General features: G+C 55.7%; 1 protein-coding gene across 2 annotated transcripts in view; it reads left to right on the top strand.

Moving 5' to 3' along the window:
• MGAT3 (beta-1,4-mannosyl-glycoprotein 4-beta-N-acetylglucosaminyltransferase) overlaps positions 1–12,368 on the top strand; it is a 30,242-nt gene extending 17,874 nt beyond the window's left edge. For both annotated transcript variants that reach the window (XM_026479598.4, XM_057316528.1), the window contains exon 2: positions 8,576–12,368. In XM_026479598.4, coding sequence (XP_026335383.1) covers positions 8,577–10,178 — 1,602 coding nt within the window. In that variant the 5' untranslated portion in view covers position 8,576 and the 3' untranslated portion in view covers positions 10,179–12,368. The remainder of the gene's footprint in view (positions 1–8,575) is intronic.
• Positions 12,369–19,872: the final 7,504 nt, after the last annotated feature.

The following is a 19,872-nucleotide window of genomic DNA, read 5'->3' as shown; positions in this document are numbered from 1 at the left end:
CAGTAGCCTGGGTGATGCGCTGGCTGGGCGGTGACCCCCACGTGTAGGCTTGACCCGTATGGAGCTCTGCCTGATGGATAGGAGCTGAAGGAATGAATAAAATGATGAGAGCTAAAGAAATAAACACAGGGTCAGTTGTTTCTTTCATCTTGCCAGAACTCTGGAATTGGTCACTCTGTAGCTGCCGCCTCTTCCCACCTTTCCATGTGGGATCGTGGAACCTCACATTAGAAGGACCCTTATTTAGCCTCAGAGTCTTCTGATTCCTCAGGCGCTGACTTGCTCTGCCTAACCCCAGGGAAAGACCTGGAAGCAGTAGTGGAAGCTCCAGGGAGGCTGATTTAGGTCAACAGGAGGAAGAATTTCGACCAGCCCAACATGCTTGGAATGGGTGGCACTAAGACTTGGACAAGCAGAGGCCAGATGGGCACTTGGCAGGGGCACTGGCCTGGGGTGAGAGTTTGGACAATATTCTTACTCCTGGGCGCTTCAGACCCTGGGAAAGAGTCTGGACCCTCTGTGGGACTCCAGATTCCCTGGGCTCTGAAAGCCAAATGAGTCATTGAGAATGCCCTGTAGGGTGATGGGTGCCAGTCAGTAGTAAGCAGCCTTCCAGTTGGCTGAGTCCTTTAACAACGTGGTCCAGCTGCAAGGCCTGGTGTGTTCAGTCATGTCATCTGCATTTGGTTGCCTGGCAGGAAAGGCAAATGGAAGGAAAGAAATGCATTTTTTAGAGCCATCTACCAAGTGCTGGGGTGCATGCAGGATGCTTGGATACCGTGGCTCATCCAGATCTCCCACAGGACTGCAAGGGATAGGATATCTTCCTTCTGCATCTAAGACTGAGGATCAGAGAGGCTAAGTAACTTGCCTGAGGGCACACAGTAAATTACAGCACTGGGATTCAAAGCAAATCTTCCTGACTTCTAATGCCAATGAAGGCCAATGTTCACTGAGCACCTACTATACGCTTAGGCACAGTTATTAGTCTTTTGCATGGATTAATTCATTTGTTATACCTCCATTTTACAGAGAAGGGGAACTGAAGCTGGGAAAGGTAGGATAACTTGCCAAGGTCAGAGGCATTGTTCAGATCTGACATCGCAACCACTGTGCCTACCCTGTGTCTTAGGCAGAGTTTGCTGCAAAGATGCACTTCCTGCCTGTCTCACGGAGATGGGCAGAGCCCTTGGGTCATATAGGGTAAGACTGGAATGGGGTGGAGGTGAGCACAGGGAGGCAGACTTGAGCTCAGAATCAAGATTCCCTTCCAAGCAGATGAACTGATTAATGGACAGAGAGGTAGTGAGGGTGTGTTCAAAGGTGCTCCCAGGCTGGGAGTTGTAGATGGGCCAATTCCTGCCCAAGAGTAGAGATAAGGTGAGCTGTGCAACCTCCAGGATTTCCCCCATGGACATTTCCAGAGCGTCCTGACCTCTTTGCTGCCAGACACAGACCACAGCTGGTCCCTGTTCCCAGTGTAGGAGTTGAGTGCCCCATGGCTGTTCCAGAACGGAGGACACCAGGGATTAGGTGTCATGAGGCAGGCACGGGAGGGGGCCAGAGGATGGTGGGCAGGGGGAGTGGCCATGAGGACATGAGCCACGGAACCACGGAGGAGGCTGGCAGGGCCTGTGAGAGGCTGGTGGAGGGCATTCCCAGGGCTGAGCTAGGACCCTGGTCAGCGCCGCCTAGCTCAGGACCATGGAGAGCTCCCCAGGAGCCTCCTGTCACTCCGCTGACAGCTGTCAGGGTGTGTCTGCATCCACGAGGCTACTGCCAGCCTGGCCAGGCCCACAGTCATAGCCTGTGGTCTCCAGGGAGCACCTGTCCTCTCTGGCCAAGAGCCCCCACTGGACTCAGCCTGAGCCCTGACCCTGAGATCATGGATGGGTTGTCGGGTTTGGGCTCATTTGCTTTCCTCTCTCACCCAATCAACCTTCAAAGCAGAGCCCAAAGAAAGAGGGCACAAGGGGAAGAAGGAAGAAGTAGGAAGAGGGAGGGAAGGAAGAAAATCTGCCCAGGGGCACCTTCTGGGACATGGCCACAGCCACAAGTCAGCACAAGAAGAGGAAGCCCAGTGTGGGCTGATCCTGCCACCATCCTGGGTCAGGATCAGCCTTAGCCTCCCCCATCCCTGAGTATCTGACTACCAGGAAGCACCCAGCCCATCCCCCACCACCTTCATGCAGGAGACCCAGGCCCCTGAGGTTGGGTACAACTCATGGGGAATGTGTGTGGCGGGGGGGATTGGGCTGGGGAGGCTCCTAGAGGGCCTGCAAGTTCTTCCTCCTTTCCCCGGCGCCCCCAGAAGCAGGGCACCCTTCCCCAGCCCCCCCACCGTCAGGCTCGGGTTCTGCCTAGGCTTCATTTGCTGAGCCCCCACCCTGCTCCTTGCTCCTCTGAGACAGGACAGCACCCACCAAGGCCCAGGCTTTGCCAGTGGCTCAGCTCCAAGCCTTTACTCCTGCCGCGCCTCCACCCAAAGGTTCTCTCTGCCAAGCTGGGATACAGCAATAGGAGTAAGAAGAGTTGAAGTTTTATTTCGTACTCACTATGCGCCAGGCTCTTTACATGGATTATTGAACTCTTGTTTTATAGATGAAAAGGAGGAGGAAAGTTGTGAACTTGCCTAAGGCTACACAGATAGGAGGTGACAGAGCCAGGATCTGGAGTCTTGTTCGAGAGTCTGTGTGCCTGGAAGTGATGGTGAGCACATTGAGGAGGCCCAGGGCAATACAGGGTTCTTTGTTGAGCACCTGCTGTGTACCGCTCCCTGCCCCAGGGATCTGGTAGTCCAGCTGGGGAGATGGACATCAGGAGAGGTGAGCTCAGCATGGTGAACATTGGGAACAGGGCAGGGCTATAGATTGGGCTGTCTGATTTGGTGTCTCATTTGAACAGGAATGATTATACCCATTTTATAGATGGGGCAGTTGGAGCTCAGAGAGGCCAGTCTTGAGACTCAGGTTGACGGTGGCTGTGTAAACCCAGAGGCTGATGCATGGAGTCAGGAAGAGGGTTGGCAGAGTTCTGGGTGGTTCTTCCAGGTCCTAACCCAGGGCAGAAGCCACTTGGTTTCAAGAGAGGCCAGTCCTGACACAAAGCAAGCACCAGAGAAATATTCAGTGACTTTTACTGAAAGGAGTAAGGGCTTAAGTATGGCCTCTGAGCTGCCTAAGGTCATCCTCAGCAGCAGGAAGGACCTGGACAGGGGTTTTGTCCTCAGGGAGCTGCCTGCCTAGGCCTTGGAGGGCAGTGGGCCAGCTCATTAGAGACCCCAAGTCCTTCCTCAGCTAAACTTGCTTCCCCAGGACCTGGGGTCCTGAGTTCCTGGAGGGGCTCAAGCTAATGCATGCCAGCAAGCAGGAGTAGGGGGTGGAGAATGGTGAGCTGGGCAATGCCCTCCAACCCAGCTCCTTCTCCCAGAGCCCACAGGGGGACGTCAGAGCCGAAGCATTGCTCACCCCACCTCCATCCACCCTGTGAAGCTTCTAGACCAAGCGTACTGTGGAAAGGACATGAGATTTGGATCTAGAGACCAAAGTCAACAGCCAGACTCTGCCATTAGCCGGCGATGCGAGTGGCCACGCCCCTCATGCAGCCTCAGTGTTTGCACCTGCTGCGAGGGCCCGCAGAGACGGCCTGACTCAAAGCCCAGCTCTGCCGTTCATCATCTCCACGAAGGCTGCTGAGGGGCCGCCCCCACCCAAGTCAAAGGCTTCTCCATCCTTCTAGGTCCTGACTCCTTGCTCACACTTCACGTCCAGGTCTTGAGCAAATCCAACAGAACCTGAGCACTTTCTGCACCCCCCCCCCCCCACTGTGGTTCAAGCCTCCCCCGCCACACCTGGACGGTGCTGGGGCCTCCTCGCCGCGCTCCCTGCTCCACCCTGCAGGCAACCGTGTACTCTCCACAGAGCAGCCCGAGTGAGTCTGTGCAGACCAGAGTCTGGTCATGTTCCTTCTCTGCCCAGAATCCTCCTGTGAAAGCCACGTTTGCTGCTGTGGCCCCAGGCTCTGCGTGATCTGGGCCTGTCCCGTCTTTCTTCCTCCTGAGCGCTGGCTGTTCCTTATGCCCAGAACCTTCTTCCCCTGCCCCCTCGTTGTCTTCAAGTCTCCGTCTTCTCAGGGAGGCCTGCACTGAGCACCCTGTTTGTCACTGAACCCACCTCCTAGCCTTTACCCAGCTTTTTCTCTGGAGCATGACTTTTTCTAATGTGCAGTGCTACTTGACTCACTGATTTCTAGTTTATTGCAGTCCCTTGTCCCCCCCCCCCCCCCCCGTGTGTGCTGCATGGAAGTGGGAGTCCTTATCTGCCTTGTCTGCTGGGCTCCCAGGGCCTGGCACAGGGCCTGGCACAGGGCCTGGCACACAGTGGCTCTTGATAAGTAGTTGCTGCGTGAGTGGATGATACGGGTCAGGTGAGCGCCCTGTGGGGTGTCGTGTGGGTCAAATATGACGGTGGCTGTTCCATCCTCTGGGTTGTCTTCCCTGGTCACCAGTAGACTCTTTGTGGATGTCACCCTGCTTGGGTTGAGCGTGGCAGACGGAGGGGCTCAGGACAGGTTTGCCAGTGGGGGAAAGCCCACTGTGGACCCCACAGAGTCTGACCCTTACTAATTGTGTGACGCTGGGCAAGTTATATCATCTTTGTGGCCTCGGTGTTTTCATCTGTAAGATGGGGATGACAGTGGTACCTGCTTCGTGTTGAGAGGATCCAGTGAGGTCTAGTGTGGCATGTGCTTGGGACAGTCAGTGGCTTGTAAGCGTCAATGACCGTCAGCTTTATTGTTACACCTGATGGGTTCTCGGCGAAGCTTTATCATGGAGGTAGATAGAAACTGCCAGCTGGGGCCTGATTCGGTTCCGCGGATTTAGCGCACAGCGGGGCCACGCGGAGGGATGCATCTCAGCTGTGAGGAGGGGGGCGGTGCTGGCACGGGAACAGAACTATCCTCATGGCCTTTGGGAAAAGTCTCGTCATCTTTCTGAGTCTCCGTTTCCCCGTCTGTAAAATGGATGGTTGCACTAACCTCGCAGGTGGGTGAGATTTGCATGAGACCTCAGGAGCCAACGCTTTGTTTACTCAGTTTCCTATTTAGATGCCACTCAGTCAGAAAAAAAGTATTTCAAGCACTTATTAAAATACATGAAGATAAGATAAAAAGGGATCAGGCCCAGAGGAGTAGGAGTGAAGCTCGAAGTGACAGTGTCCCAGAAAATCTGGCCTGGGAGGCACTGAGTTGCTCCCGGCCGACCCCCTCGTGTTTCAGTGTTGCCTGAGCAGCCCGAGTGGTGAGGGAGCCACACACACTTCCTTGATCGTCTGCAGCCAGCCAGGCTCGGGCCTCATCAAAGGGCCTCACTCTGAAAGCTCCAGTGAAAGGGGGATCCCGGGCACTGGTGAGTCTGTCCTCCGAAGGGCACATGTGGCCAGGTGCTACCAGATCCTGAAAGCCAGCCTGCTAGGGCATCCAAGGGGCAGCTGGGTCAGGGTGACCCCGGTAGGGGCCCTTCACACTCAGCAGGGCCACTGCTGCTTGGGGAATGAGTGGCAGCGGCAGCCTGGCCCTGCCCTCCACCGCTCATGGGCCGGTTCAGCCTAACTACGGCCAGAATTGGGGTGTGCTCCGCAGGGGCAGGTTCCAAGTGGGGAAAAAAGAGGCTGCCAGAAGGATCAGGGCTGCCTTTCTAAGTCCTCAGGGCCCTCTGGCCGGTCAGTCTGGAAGCTTCTGCTGTGCTGACCTTTGTCTGCAGTGTTGCTGATGCCTGGTCTCTGCCACAGCAGGAAGTCCTATCTACCCGTCTTTATTGAGCCTCACCCCGTTGCCCCTCCACTCACCCCGCTGGCCTGGTCTGTGTGGTCTCACTTTGGCAGAGTAGGGCTGGGACCCATTATAGAGAGAGGAGCAGCCACTCCCTCCCGCCTTCCCCAAAGCTGGTGGAGACAAGCGCCCCCCCCCCCCACAGCTGACGTTCAGCAGAGGCCAGACCCCCAGCCCCCATTGTCCTGCCTGCCTGCCGGCAGTCAGCTGTGCCAGCCACCCTAGGGCAGGCCCCAGGAGTACTGGGCATTCAGACTGGAGGAGGTGGGTCCCTTGGACCTGGTAGTGCAAGTACCCTGGCCAGTGGGCTTGGCGGCGACTCCGCTGTTCCTCACCACGTCGTTGCTCGGGACTCCTCACCATCGTCAGGCAGGGAAGGGGGTGGAGCACAGGAGTCAAGCCACCCAGGTTCCTGCCCCAGCTTGGTAACATCAAGCAGGTTCCTGAAGCCCCCTGGGTCCGGGTTTCCTCCTCTGTAAAATTAAAAGGTTGGTGGAGGTGGTTCTTAAACTTTGTTCTAGATCAGATGTTTCGTCATTCTGTGCCTTATGACCACATAGCTTAGAGAAAATTATGCTGGAATCTTCCAGCCTTGAAAGGATGGAAGTTTATTGAGCCACTGCTGCCCACCGGGAACATGATACCCAATTCACGGGTGTAGAAACGAGGTTTAGAATGGTGAGGAGCCTTGCTTAAGGTCACAGAAGTTTGAAGCCAAGTGTGCATCTTTCCACTCTCCCCTGCTGTCCTCGGAGTTAGGAAGTGGATGGGAGAGTATGGCAGCAGGGCACCCAAATGACCCAGAGAAGTAAGAAGCCCCAGGAAGGAACATGTGAAGGGAAAGAATGTTCTACGTGGAAGGACATTGCCTCACTCACGGGGATCTATGGGAGGGAAAATGAAAACACCAGACACCAAAGGCCGGTTTCTGTCCTAGTCCCTCCCGAGACTTCGGTAGATCATCCAACCAGGTCATTGGTCCTACTTGGCCCAGTGGGTGTAGCCTCCCAGCCTGCCTGCCCCGCTCCCTGGGCTCTAGGACAAAAAGAGCTGGAGTATTATAATCCGAAGCGCGTTCTTGCTTCATAGGTTCATTCGTGAGATAAATAGCACATATGAAATAGGTATAGACTTTCGTTAATAGTAGTGTGGCCATTTCAATTTTCCAGTTACGACAAATGTACCGTGGTGGTGTAAGACATCAGCCGTGGGGGAGACCGAGCGAAGAGTGTAAGGGAGCCCTGGGTTCTACCTTTGCAACTTCCCGATATGCTACAAATACCCTACAATAGAAAGTTTACCTAAATTGTAAAAAACAATATACAAGGCTCTCCATCCCACAGCTATAAGCTAATTGATAAATCGAACTGTGTAAGTGAGTAGAAAAAATGGTTATACTCAGGAGTCACTCATGAGTAGAGAGTGATTCATTCAAAATACCCATGGAATAGTGTGTGGGATTTAAAAGGAAATGGTAGATTTATTACTACTGATGTGAAAATCTCTTTAATCTATCATTGATTGAGGAAAACAACTTGATTGTACCTAATATCCAATATGATATTTATGAAAAATATGAAATCAACAGAAATATTGCATATAAACCCAGCAACACACCTCAAACAGATCAAACTATTTATGCCTGGAGATCGCTCTGGTAAAGGGGTAATGAAGGGGAACTTTTCTTTTAAATATGTTAGAATTAAATGGATTTCCTTGAGACCTGTGAATTTTTTCAGTGGGAATTAAAAAGATTTGTCAGGGGCATCTGGTAGCTCGGTTGGGCATCTGCCTTTGGCTTGGGTCATGATCCTGGGGTCCTGGGGTAGAGCCCCGCATTGGGCTCCCTTCTCAGCGGGGACTCTGCTTCTCCATCTGCCCCTCCCCCCTGCTCATGTGCGCTCGCTTGCTCTCAGATAAATAAGTAAAAATCTTCTTATTTATTTATCTGAGAGAGAGAGAAACAGCCAGCGAGAGGGGGAACACAAGCAGGGGGAGTGGGAGAGGAAGAAGCAGGCTCCCAGCAGAGGAGCCTGATGTGGGGCTCGATCCCAGGACTCTGGGATCACGCCCTGAGCTGAAGGCAGACGCTTAATGACTGAGCCACTCAGGTGCTCCAATACATAAAATCTTAAAAAAAGATTTGTCCACATATCCACGAAAAGGGGGGGGGAGGGAGAGAGAGAGAGAGAGAGAGAGAAGGAAGGAAGGAAGGAAAGGAAAAAGGAAAGAGGAAAGCACCCTGGGAAGGGCGTGGGGGGGCCGGTGTCTGCAGCCTGCAGCCCACTCTGCCCCTCCCTTGGGGCACGTTCTGCACTGCGGAGCTGGGCTCTTCCCAGGCTGCATTGTTCCTGGACCAAAGTCTAGCGATAAAGCCGAAGCTGGTCTGGGCCGGGTAAGCAGGCCAGGTGGAGAGCAGGCTGCAGAGGGGGTGGTGTGGTGACCTGGTCCTCTCTGAAGGGAAGGGCTGCGGGAACAGGGAAGAGGATGACCTGAGCCAGGAGGGGAATTTCCTTGATGCCTCGCCTTCCAGGGGTACTTGCTACAGCAGGTTGGACTCACAGGCTGGACTCCGGGGACCAGGAGGTGACTTCGTGCAGGGGTGCCAGGCCCTGGCCAGGATGTTCACAGACACGGTGGCGGCAAAGGCCTCCTCAGGTTCCCTCTCTTAGGAGAGGGCCCTCCAGCTCTGCTCACGCGGGTCTGCAGAGCCGTGACCAGTGTGCTCTATCCCTCTCTCCTGCAGGATGAAGATGAGACGCTACAAGCTCTTTCTCGTGTTCTGTATGGCCGGCCTGTGCCTCATCTCCTTCCTGCACTTCTTTAAGACCCTGTCCTATGTCACCTTCCCCCGAGAACTGGCCTCCCTCAGCCCGAATCTCGTGTCCAGCTTCTTCTGGAACAATGCCCCCGTCACGCCCCAGGCCAGCCCGGAGCCGGGCAGCCCCGACCTGCTGCGAACGCCGCTCTATTCTCACTCGCCCCTGCTCCAGCCGCTGTCCCCAAGCAAGGCCGGCGAGGAACTCCACCGGATGGACTTCGTGCTGCCCGAGGACACCACGGAGTATTTCGTCCGCACCAAGGCGGGAGGCGTCTGCTTCAAACCAGGTACCAAGATGCTGGAGAAGCCCCCCTCGGGGCGGCCCGAGGAGAAGGCCGAGGGTGCTGACGGCTCGTCGGCCCGGGGCCCGGCCCGGCACCTGCTGAGCGCCCGCGAGCGCCTGGGGGCCCGCGGCCCGCGGCGCAAGTGGGTGGAGTGCGTGTGCCTCCCGGGCTGGCACGGGCCCAGCTGCGGCGTGCCCACCGTGGTGCAGTACTCCAACCTGCCCACCAAGGAGCGCTTGGTGCCCCGCGAGGTGCCGCGGCGGGTCATCAACGCCATCAACATCAACCACGAGTTCGATCTGCTGGACGTGCGCTTCCACGAGCTGGGCGACGTGGTGGACGCGTTCGTGGTGTGCGAGTCCAACTTCACGGCGTACGGGGAGCCGCGGCCGCTCAAGTTCCGCGAGATGCTGACCAACGGCACCTTCGAGTACATCCGCCACAAGGTGCTCTACGTCTTCCTGGACCACTTCCCGCTGGGCGGGCGGCAGGACGGCTGGATCGCCGACGACTACCTGCGCACCTTCCTGACGCAGGACGGCGTGTCGCGCCTGCGCAACCTGCGGCCCGACGACGTCTTCATCATCGACGACGCCGACGAGATCCCGGCGCGCGACGGCGTGCTCTTCCTCAAGCTCTACGATGGCTGGACGGAGCCCTTCGCCTTCCACATGCGCAAGTCGCTGTACGGCTTCTTCTGGAAGCAGCCCGGCACGCTGGAGGTGGTGTCGGGCTGCACGGTGGACATGCTGCAGACGGTGTACGGGCTGGACGGCATCCGCCTGCGCCGCCGCCAGTACTACACCATGCCCAACTTCCGCCAGTACGAGAACCGCACCGGCCACATCCTGGTGCAGTGGTCGCTCGGCAGCCCCCTGCACTTCGCCGGCTGGCACTGCTCCTGGTGCTTCACGCCCGAGGGCATCTACTTCAAGCTCGTGTCCGCCCAGAACGGCGACTTCCCCCGCTGGGGGGACTACGAGGACAAGCGGGACCTCAACTACATCCGGAGCTTGATCCGCACCGGGGGCTGGTTTGACGGCACGCAGCAGGAGTACCCGCCGGCCGACCCCAGTGAACACATGTACGCCCCTAAGTACCTGCTCAGCAACTACGCCCAGTTCCGTTACCTGCTGGACAACCCCTACCAGGAGCCCAAGAGCACAGCGGAAGGTGGGCGGCGGAACAGGGGTCCCGAGGGAAGGCCGCCCGCCAGGGGCAAATTGGATGTGGTCGAGGGCTAAGGCTGCATGATCTTACAGGGCCAGTGGCAGGGTGGGGGGTGGCGGCTGCCCCTCCTGATATTTTCCTGCCTCCCTCTGCCGTCTGGCTGGTTCTTGAGAAGACCAGGAGTGCATGGGTGGAGGAGTCTTCCCTACTCCGGCCCTTGTGAATCAAGGGTCAGGCCTGTGAGCTCACAAAACATCCTTCCTCATCAGGAGAGGGGAGTCCAGGCCTTCAGTCCACCAAGAGCCCTGTGGCCGGGAGGTGCCAGCCGGGAGTGCATGATGGTTCCTGGGTAGCAAGGGAGGGCGGGCAGGGTGGGGAAGGGAACCTGCAGGAGCTCCCCCAGGGCCACCAGGGGGGAGCTGCGGCCCCTGCCGGGAAGAAACCTACCATTTGGCCTCCTGGGGCTTTGGACCTGTGGCGGAAAAGTGGACGTGCCAGGAGGTCCTGGGGCTCTGTAAATAGATGCTTTTGGGTCCAGGAGGAAAAGGGGACACCAGGGTGGGAGGGGATGAAAAACAGCAGCCAGCTGGGAAGACTTGCGGTGTCCTCAGAAGAGCTGAGTCAGAGGGAGCTGAGAGCTCTGTCCCATGGGTCACCCCTGTGCTGGATGGCACCTGTGGGGTAGGCGGGGATCTGTGGAAGCCCAAGGAGTCTTCCTTTTGGTTCCAAACCTGGCCTTGACATTCCTTCTTTCTTTTTATATTGCTGTTTTGTGGGCTGCCCACTCAGCCCTTGCAAGGCCAAGAGTCCAGTTCTCAGGGTGGGATGGGAGCCCGAGGCTGGACCATCAGCCAGCCTAGTAGGTCGGGCCTGGGAGGGGGTGTGGGGGAGGAGGCAGTTCACCATCACCCCTTCCCACTGAAACGCACAGCCGCAGCTCCCCACCGTCTCTGGTCGAGTCACCCTTGTGCCCCTCCTTGGGGCTGGCTAGAACCGGGAAGGGCCCACGGGGCTGCCCTGGGCCCAGAGGGACTTGAAGGCCAGCTGTATGTCGTCTCATTCCTCTTTGCGATTCTAAGCTGCTTTAATTGAGACCCCAAAATACAGTGGTTTAAGCAAGACAGGCTTGTTTCCAGCCTAACTGTTAAGAGAGGGATGGTCCAGACCCAGTAAGGCAGCTCTGCTTTCCTTCACGTGCACCTTCTGATTCTGGATAGAGTGGTTGCTTCAGCTCCCACCATCACATGTGCATCCCAGTCCAGGGGAAGCAGAGAAGGGCAAGAGAAGCACATGCCCTTTCCTGTTAAGGGCATGAGCTGGAAATGGCATGGTCACTTCTGATCGCATCTCACTGGCCAGGTCTTAGTCACATGGTCACAAGTAGCTGCAAGGGAAGCTGGGAAAGGTAGTCTTCAGCCACATGCCCGGCCTCAGCTTGAGAGTTCTCTTAGTAAAGGAAGGAGGAGAGGATGGAGACAGGAGACAAGGAACATCTCTGGCACAGAGGAAGGGGGATGGGGAGAGAGTATAGGAATGACTAACGCAGTCCTAGGATGCTACTCTCAGTTCAGAGCTCCTAGAAGCACCCGCTCGTGTCCCCACTCACTGCCAGCCCAGGGTTGGAGGGCAATTAGAGCCTGTAGTTGTAGGAGGGGTGACACAGCCCCCTCCCGAGGCCCCGTAGATGTTCACCCAGTGATGCCAGGATGCAGAGGCTGCCCGTGGAACGGTACATGTTTGTGTGTGTGTGTGTGTGTGTGTGTGTGTGTGTGTATTTATGGGCATGTGTGCATGCTTGGTGTGTACTTGTACATGTCTGTATTGGGGTGTCCCTGTAAATATATGCTAATGTATGGATGTGGGGGCAGGGCCCAGGCCTCCCCTTCCCCAGGACCTGGAGCCTGCGGCCACACCTCCTTACAGCTCCCCCAAAGTGACTGAGGCAGAAAGCCCTTGGGGAGCCTAGAAAGCAAGGCTAAAGGGGGTGCGGGGTCTGTCTGTCTGTTTGTCTTTCAGTCCAAGGAAGGAGGGAGAATCCTCCTGACCTGAGGGCTGAACAGCTGAGAGCTCACTACCTCCCCAGCCCATCTTGGTCCCAGCCATGTCCTTCCAATCCATCCCACCCAGCCTCCAGCCTGAACTTTCTCTGGATGTCTTATTGGGGTTTCCTGATGGGCCAGGAGAGACGGTATCTCCCTTACCATAGCTCTGTCCAAGGAAATGTTGTGTGGGCGTGGCCTGGGGAGCTGGCCGCAGAGCAGTCTCGGTGGGCAGGCATGAAGCAGGTGGAGGGGGCTCGCTGGCCTCCACTCTCCCTCCCCAAGGGGGTCTGTGGCGTGCCCCGAGGGAACTCCTCCCTTGGAGTTACAGCAATTGCCCTCCCAGTCCCTGTTGGAGCTGAGAAGTGGCAAAAGAGGTCAGAATGTCCCTGTGGCTCTGGGCCAACCCAGGCCAGGGCCTGCCTTTCCAGCCACCTTGCTCACCTCCTGGACCAGCATTCTGGGGGCTCCTGAATCGTGCCTCAGCCCCAGCCCAGGGCGGGCTTCCTCGTCCCTTCCTCCTGGCACCCTCAGCTGTCTGGGAAGCCCCCTCCCCAGGCTGGTGGGGGTCCCTGGCCACCAGTTCACCAGCTCCAGGGCAGGGGAAGGAGAAGGGGGGGAGCCCAGACCTGCCAGGCTCCCCCTGCCCTCTCAGACCCAGAGCGTGGTCGTGGTCACTGCCATGGGGAGACCTGGCCATTGGGTAGAGAGGGCAGCCATCGGGGAGGGGGGCAAGCCGTGGAGTTGAAGAGTTTCACTTATACTCATATCATACACTGGGAATTTTGGGGGGGCAGGGGATCCCTGGGCCACTCCCCCAGTATGAAAGGAAACCAAACTGTGAATGGGAGTGCGGGCGCACTGCTAGCCCTGTCGCCATCACCAGGTGTCTTTCCCTGGGAACCACTGGCCCTGTGACCTCTAGACTCAGGAGGCTCAGCCCACTCAAGGTCATGTCAGTTCTCGAGGGCAGGTTTGCAGGGGCGGATGTGAGAGAGCTGTGGGGGCAAAGGTGACAGGTGGGGAGGGGAGACGGAACTTCTCCAAGCAGAAGACGCGGCCCTGGGAAATGTATAATTTAAGGATGCCAATGATAATAGTATTATTTTTTTTGTAAGGGAAAATCAATATGTACATTCTGAAATCATTTTCTCTGTAAATGGTTGGATTTCATTTCACCCTTAAAGGGATGCTCTAAGAAAAAGATAATATTAATAATAAAACAGCTACAAAGTCTGAAAAGTACGCGTGTGGGGCCAGTTTGGGGGTGCTCTGGGTCAGGGAGGGGTGCAAGGGAGTGGTTCTGGTCTTAAATACTGCCTCACCGCCAGGGCTGGGCCAGTGGGGTGCGAGCGTCCCCACGGACCTGATGGCTGCTGGGGAGAAGGGGGACACGTGGAGCCCCTTCACTGAGGGATGCAGTCTCACAGGCACGCACGCCGCCAGGGGTGCGTCCTCCCCCACCCCACCCACAGCTGGGGGAAACGCTGGACGGGAAAGTGCTAGGAGGAGGGCCGCAGAAAGAAGAAGTGGGCCCAGGACTGGCGACATCCACCCTCCGGGGTGGGCCGGTCCCCCTTGAAACTCCAGTGAAGGCTCTGCTGTCTCTGCCCAGAGGGGAGCTCTTCCCCCTAGTCCTGCTCTCAGGGCATCCAGACAAGCGCTCCCGCCTCAGTGCTCTTCCCTTCTGTGCCTATCACAGGTTCCTTTTTTTTTTCTTAAATTTTATTTTTTTTAAGCAATCCCTACACCCAACATGGGGCTCGAACCTACAACCCCAAGATCAAGAGTCACATGTTCAACCTACTGAGCCAGGCAGGTTCGAAGGTCACACAACCACTGGCGGGCAGAAGAGGGACCGCACCTGGATCCCCAGCACTGGTCCTGTCGCCAGCCCTTTCGGGCGGGTGAGGATGGCAGTGTCTGTCCTGTGGACTTGTGCTCTAATACTGCCTGGGGCCATGGAAGGTGGGGGGCTTCCTGGAGGCTTCCTCTAGGCCCATGGGTAATGGTATTGTCCTGGGGAAGGAACCCTCTGGGTATTTTCTAAGGAAAGTCTCAGAGATGGTGGGAACGGGCACACTTTGACCTCTGCCTCGGTCCCCTGTGGGGTGGCTGGGCAGCTACCCTGTTAGATGGGGAGACCGAGTCTGGAGACAGGAGAGACACTGTTGGTGGCCGTAGCAGGGGTCAGTGTCCTCTGAGCACCCACATCCCTAACTCAGACGCCTGGGCTCTGGCCACACTCCCAAAGCCCAGGAAGGCGCCTGCTGTAGGTGCTTGGGGTAGGAGGGTGGGAAGTGGGATTCCACAGGACTTCGGGAGAGTGGAGGAGGTGCAGACATCCACAGAGCCAAAAGAGGGTGATGGGACCCCTCGCTATTTGAGATCACGTGTCTAACCCTTAAGTCACGTCCCAGAGTGAATCATCCTCATCATAGACGTTTACCGACATTATTAGGTGCCTATTCTGTGCCAAACTCTAGGCTAAGAGATTGCCCATTTGACAGCTGTGGAGGGAGGCTGGGACACGTTAAATAAGGCGGTGAATGCCAGAGTGCCCTCCCTGCGTCAGCACCCACGGGGGAGGTGGTGGGGCGGGGGGAGGTGTGGACGTGGGGGAGGTGGAGAGGATGGCAGTGAGGCCCGTTCTCACATTCAAACACCATCCGAGCTCTTAAGCCAGGCAGGGTGCCGGGTCAGGGGACACGGAGCGAGGCCCGTCCCTGCTCTCAGGGACCACCGCCAGTGGGGAACAGCAGCTGGCCAGCCCACCTCGGCACGGTCAGGTGAGGGCTGCCGTGAAGTCATCAGAACCCAGGAGCTTGGCACAACTGTCTCCCTCACCTGGCCGTCCAGGAAGGTGTGGGGGTACTGACAGGCTCCGTGGCCTTGGGGGGGATGCATATTCCCTCCAGATTCAATCTCCTGTCTAAAATTGGTCCATAGAAGCTTTCAGAGCTTAACATCCAGAGGGTAACAAAGTACAGGGAAGGGCTCTGCAGACTGTAAAGCCCCATCAGGATGGGGGAGACAAGAGCTGCAGTGGGGACTGTGGTCAACACCCATGTGGTTGCTTTCCAGCTTGGGGCTTGAGCTGTGGGCAGTGAAAACCCCCACATCCTGAAGGCCCATCCTCCTGGAGCCCATTGGGAGTCCCCACCCAGGCACCCCAAATCATGGACTCTCCACAAATTTCTGGTTACAGTTCAAAGCAGTTGAAAAGCCTTGCCCGGGGCCGGCCCCCTAGGCAGCATCCTTGGCCCCTCACATGCTGGTCTAGTGAATTCCCAGGCACTCCCTTGTAGCAGGAAACTCACTCTTGTAAATTGCAATAATTGTTAAAAGTTTTATGTCTCAGTTTACTCCATCAGATACTTACTGCTTCAACACGAACCACCCTGAAATTTAATAGATAAAACAGCAATTTATTTGCCGACAGTGCCACAGTTTGATCCGGGCTCAACTGAGTGGTTCGATGGTTCTGCACAGGAGCACGTGGGCAGCCGCTGCAAGGATGTGCCCACCTGCTCAGGCCTGACCTGGATTACTGCTGACGAAGGGATACAGCGCAGAAGAATGAGCCCGTCAGCCGGTCAGTGATCGCACACCAGACGAGGGGGACATTAACACAAACGGGGCCCCTACCTCCGGCCTCACAGACTCACTGAGGTGAGACGCTGAGGACTTCACGTCACCTCTGAGGTCTCCCACTAAAAAAACATTGCTTGAATCTAATCTCAAGGAAGCATCACACAAACTCAAGTTGAGGAACAATCTGCCCCCAAACCTGACCTCTCCGTGCTCCTCATTTCCTGTAACCCTGTCCTGCAGAAAAAGTCCCACCCTACAACGGTACCACAAACCACCTTCGAACACCTAGACTGCTGAAAGCTGCTAGAGACAAACCGTCAAGGGCAGTACAAGTCATTGCCACCGTGGCCTCGGCACATGGCCTGGTTGTTCCCATCACCCCAGCTGACCACCATGGTGTGTGAGCCCACCCAAGACCAGAAGAGCTTCCCAGCCGAGTTCAGCCTAAACATTAACCCTAAACAAGAGCTCAATTGCTTTGGCCACTGGGGGGGTTTGTTACACAGTCTAATTGTGGCCGTAGGATGACTGACAGAGTTTGCTTTCAGTTAGTGACAGAAGTGAGGAAAGCAAAGAAGAAATTTATCAGCTTGCTCACAGGTTAGCTTAGTAACAATAAAGGCTTCAGGTACAACTCGAGGTGGAGCTCACTGTCACATTGTCATCCAGCTCTCTCTATGGCTCAGCTCAGCTCTACTTCCTATCTCGTGTGGTGCCTATTCCCAGACAGCCTTAATCCTCATGCCTGCAAGATGGCTGCAGCAGCTCCGGGCCTCACAGCATCTCATCTTGTGTCCTTAGCACAGAACAAACAGAGCTCCTTTCCCTAAAAGTCCTGGGCCTGCATTTCAGTGACTTAGATAAAGTTACGTGGTCGTCACTGGACCAGTCAGTGAGACTGGGGAAGGCAGAATATGCTGATGAGCTTAGATCTTCCAGAGGAAGGAGGATGCCCAAAGAAACGTGGGGTGCAGAAGTCACCACCAGCACAACCTCAGCTGCCTCCACCAGGTCTTTCACCAGCCCTCGGCCAAGTCCATCTCCTGTGTGCTCAGCTGCGAAATGAAGATCTTCATGGGACAGGCCTGCGGAGTGGTGGTGAGTGTGCTCAGAACTTGGAACAGAGCCCAGGGCAGGCGGAGAGCCTCAAAAGTGTGAGGCATAATCATGACTACGGCCTTGCCCTCCGTTCCCTCACGTGGTGCGTCTCATGCAGGGCCACTCATCCCTTCTCCACACTCCCCCAGCCTCTGCGGCTTCCTCTTCTTCCTTCCTGATGGTCCTTCCTGGTTGCCTTCCTGGGATCCTTTTACCCCATGCACCCCTTCAATAAGGGGGCTCCCCGGCTTAATCTTGGGCCTACTGCTCTGCCTACTCTTCTTGATTCTGGCCCACGTGGCTCTGACTCAGTCTCTCCAGGGAGTCCTCCCTCCTGAGCGTCCAGCCCGTGGATCCCACAGCTTGTTGGATTAGTCCCCAAGGTGCCAAGGTCGCTTCAAACACCATGCAACCAAATGAATTCAGCTCCCCCCCCCCACGGCTATTCTCCCTGTTCCGTATTGGTACGGAATGATAGTGTACCAGTTCCATAAATGATACCTCATCTAGGGATGCAATAGCTGGAAATCTGGGAGTCATCCTTGAATTCTCCCCAATAGTAGCTACCATTTATTTAGTGCCTACTGTATGCCTGAAACTCTGTTAGATGACCACCCACGGTCCAAATCCCAGATCCCCACTTGCTAATCCATGACCCTGGATCTGTTCCTTAGAATTAAGCCCTCATTTCAGCATTTGTAAAGTGGAGGTGATGACTCCTACTTCGAAGTATTGAGGGCTTAAATGATGCATGAAAAGCAGCAAGCACAGAGCTGGGAACACAGTAGGCGCTCAGTAAATGCTGGCTGCCACGGTCATTTGCAGTCACTCTTCTCGGGATCTCTTCCGACCAGAATTTCTTAACTGTGCATTTTGGTGGGATTAACGCACACACACACGGATGTGCACACTCACACATGGACGCACGCAGCTCCTGAGGTGCCCCGAATGGCTACACCGGTTGGTACACCCACTGCCTGGTCAGGGCGATGACTTCAGGGATGGAGAAGTGGCCCGATCCAGGCTAGTGGTAAAGAAGAAAAAAAATGGCTGGAAGCTCCTGGAAAAGTTCTTTTCTTCAAGAATGATGGGAAAAGAGCCCCACCACCAGAAGTAAGAGGGAGGAGCGTATAGCTTATAGCATCGGCTGCTGGGGGGGCGCCTTACCCCAAACCCACAGTGAGCACTTGTCAATTACGGGAGCCCATAAATTCCCTTCGTGAGACACACTTTGAGCTGGGTTTTCTGCTACTTACAACCAAAAAGCCTTCTCACTTCTCTAAAGAAAACCTTCCTCTCTTGAGTTCATGCATGCTATTCTCTTGGTCCAGAGCCTTCTGCCGCCATTGTGTACCTAACTCTTTTTCACTTTCAGGCTCCACTCACGTGTCAGGTTCTCCAGGAGGCCTTGCTGGGAAGGCCCTCACCTCTGCCTCCCCACGCCCAGGTTAGGTGCAGATCCTCTGTGCTCCCGTTATGCCTAGAATGTCTCCAGCACTGCCCTTTCCACGTGGTTTTAGGATCGTCTGCTTTTGTGTTTGTCTCCCACACTTGGGAGTAAACAGTTCCTGGCACAAACTCAACAGCTGTTTATGGAATAATGCTGCTAGTAAGGGAAAGCCCTGGGATTTGAACCCAGGACCGTCTCCTATGCCATCCAGTACCCCCCACTTCCCAGATACCCTGCTCTCTGAATGCCCCACTCTGCCTGACCGAGTGCTGGGCGTCTGTCACATACAGCGTACCTGCCCACCGGCGGGCAGGACACATTCTAGGACCCAAACTTCCTCCTCTGTAGGGCTCCGCCCACAGAATTAGCTGCCCCCCACCCTCGGCTCAGTTACTGGTCCAGCCTGGCCAGGACTTGCCATTTCTGTCAAGTTGTCACACTGCCTCCGTCCCCATGGCATAATGAGAACCTTTGCAGTGTCCTGCCGGGCAGCCTTTCTGAAGACCCAGCATGCCTCACGCCAGGCCCCAGTTTCTATGCTCTGCTTTCTAGAGATTCACATGGGGTAAGGGCGGGCCGTCGTCCGCGTGACTGTCCATCACATAGTCAAAAATAACTGTCTCCATTCCCTAGTCAAAAATAACTGTCTCCATTTCCTGATCTGCTCTGCCGTTCGGTCCCCTGCTGTCCAGTAAAGGGACTTATAGACTGTTCACTATTTGGCTCTACGAATACTGGCCAGGGTCTGGGGTGCAGGCTGGTGGTGGGAAGGACACACAACATTCTTGAGATTTGTAGGAGGCAGAGAGCCTCCTGACTCAGCTGTCCAGCCCATTGTGACGTCCTGGAGCAGAGGCCTGAAGCGGGGGCACTCGGTTCTATAAAGCTCTCGAAGGGTCCCCTTGATCACCAGCATTTAAAGCAGTCTGATGAGAATGCTCAGAAGAAATTTTGTTTTCGCAAATTAAATTCATCTCTCAGGAAGCCCCCAGGCTAATGCAGTTCGGTGCGTGACCCCACTCTACGACAATTAGTCTTTTTGGTCTGACACCACCCCCACCCCCCACCCCCGTATCCATGCCACCTCTTGCCAGTACTTACCTTTCAGTTCGACCCTGCACTCACTCACTGACTGTGCACCGTGACAAGCCCCAGGGAAGATACAGAAGTGAAGACACATTTTCTGCCGTCTAGGAGCTCAGAATCGATTGTGAGTAATCGATTGCGGGTTTCTCGACCTCAGCACTAGTGACAGCATGGCCAAATAATTCTGTATTGGGGGGGGGGCTGTCCTGTGCATTGCAGGATATTAGCAGCATCCCTGACCACTACTTACTAGATGAATCCACTCCCCCAAGTGTGACAACCAAACATGTCCCCAGATATTGTTAAATGTCCCTGGGGGGAGGGGAATAAAATCACTCTTGTGGTTAAGGACCACTATAGTAGCAGTATACAACTGTTAAGCACCTACTGTATACAGGACAGGCACTTTGCATACATTACTTTGTGTAATCTAAATGGTATTTTGCTGGGAGTGGGGGAACTCTTCCTCTTTACCAGGCTGCAAGATCATGGAGGTGGCGA

The sequence above is a fragment of the Ursus arctos genome, unplaced genomic scaffold, assembly GCF_023065955.2.
Source record: "Ursus arctos isolate Adak ecotype North America unplaced genomic scaffold, UrsArc2.0 scaffold_21, whole genome shotgun sequence".
Taxonomy (NCBI): Eukaryota; Metazoa; Chordata; class Mammalia; order Carnivora; family Ursidae; genus Ursus; species Ursus arctos.
This window is presented reverse-complemented; position numbering and strand designations above follow the sequence as displayed.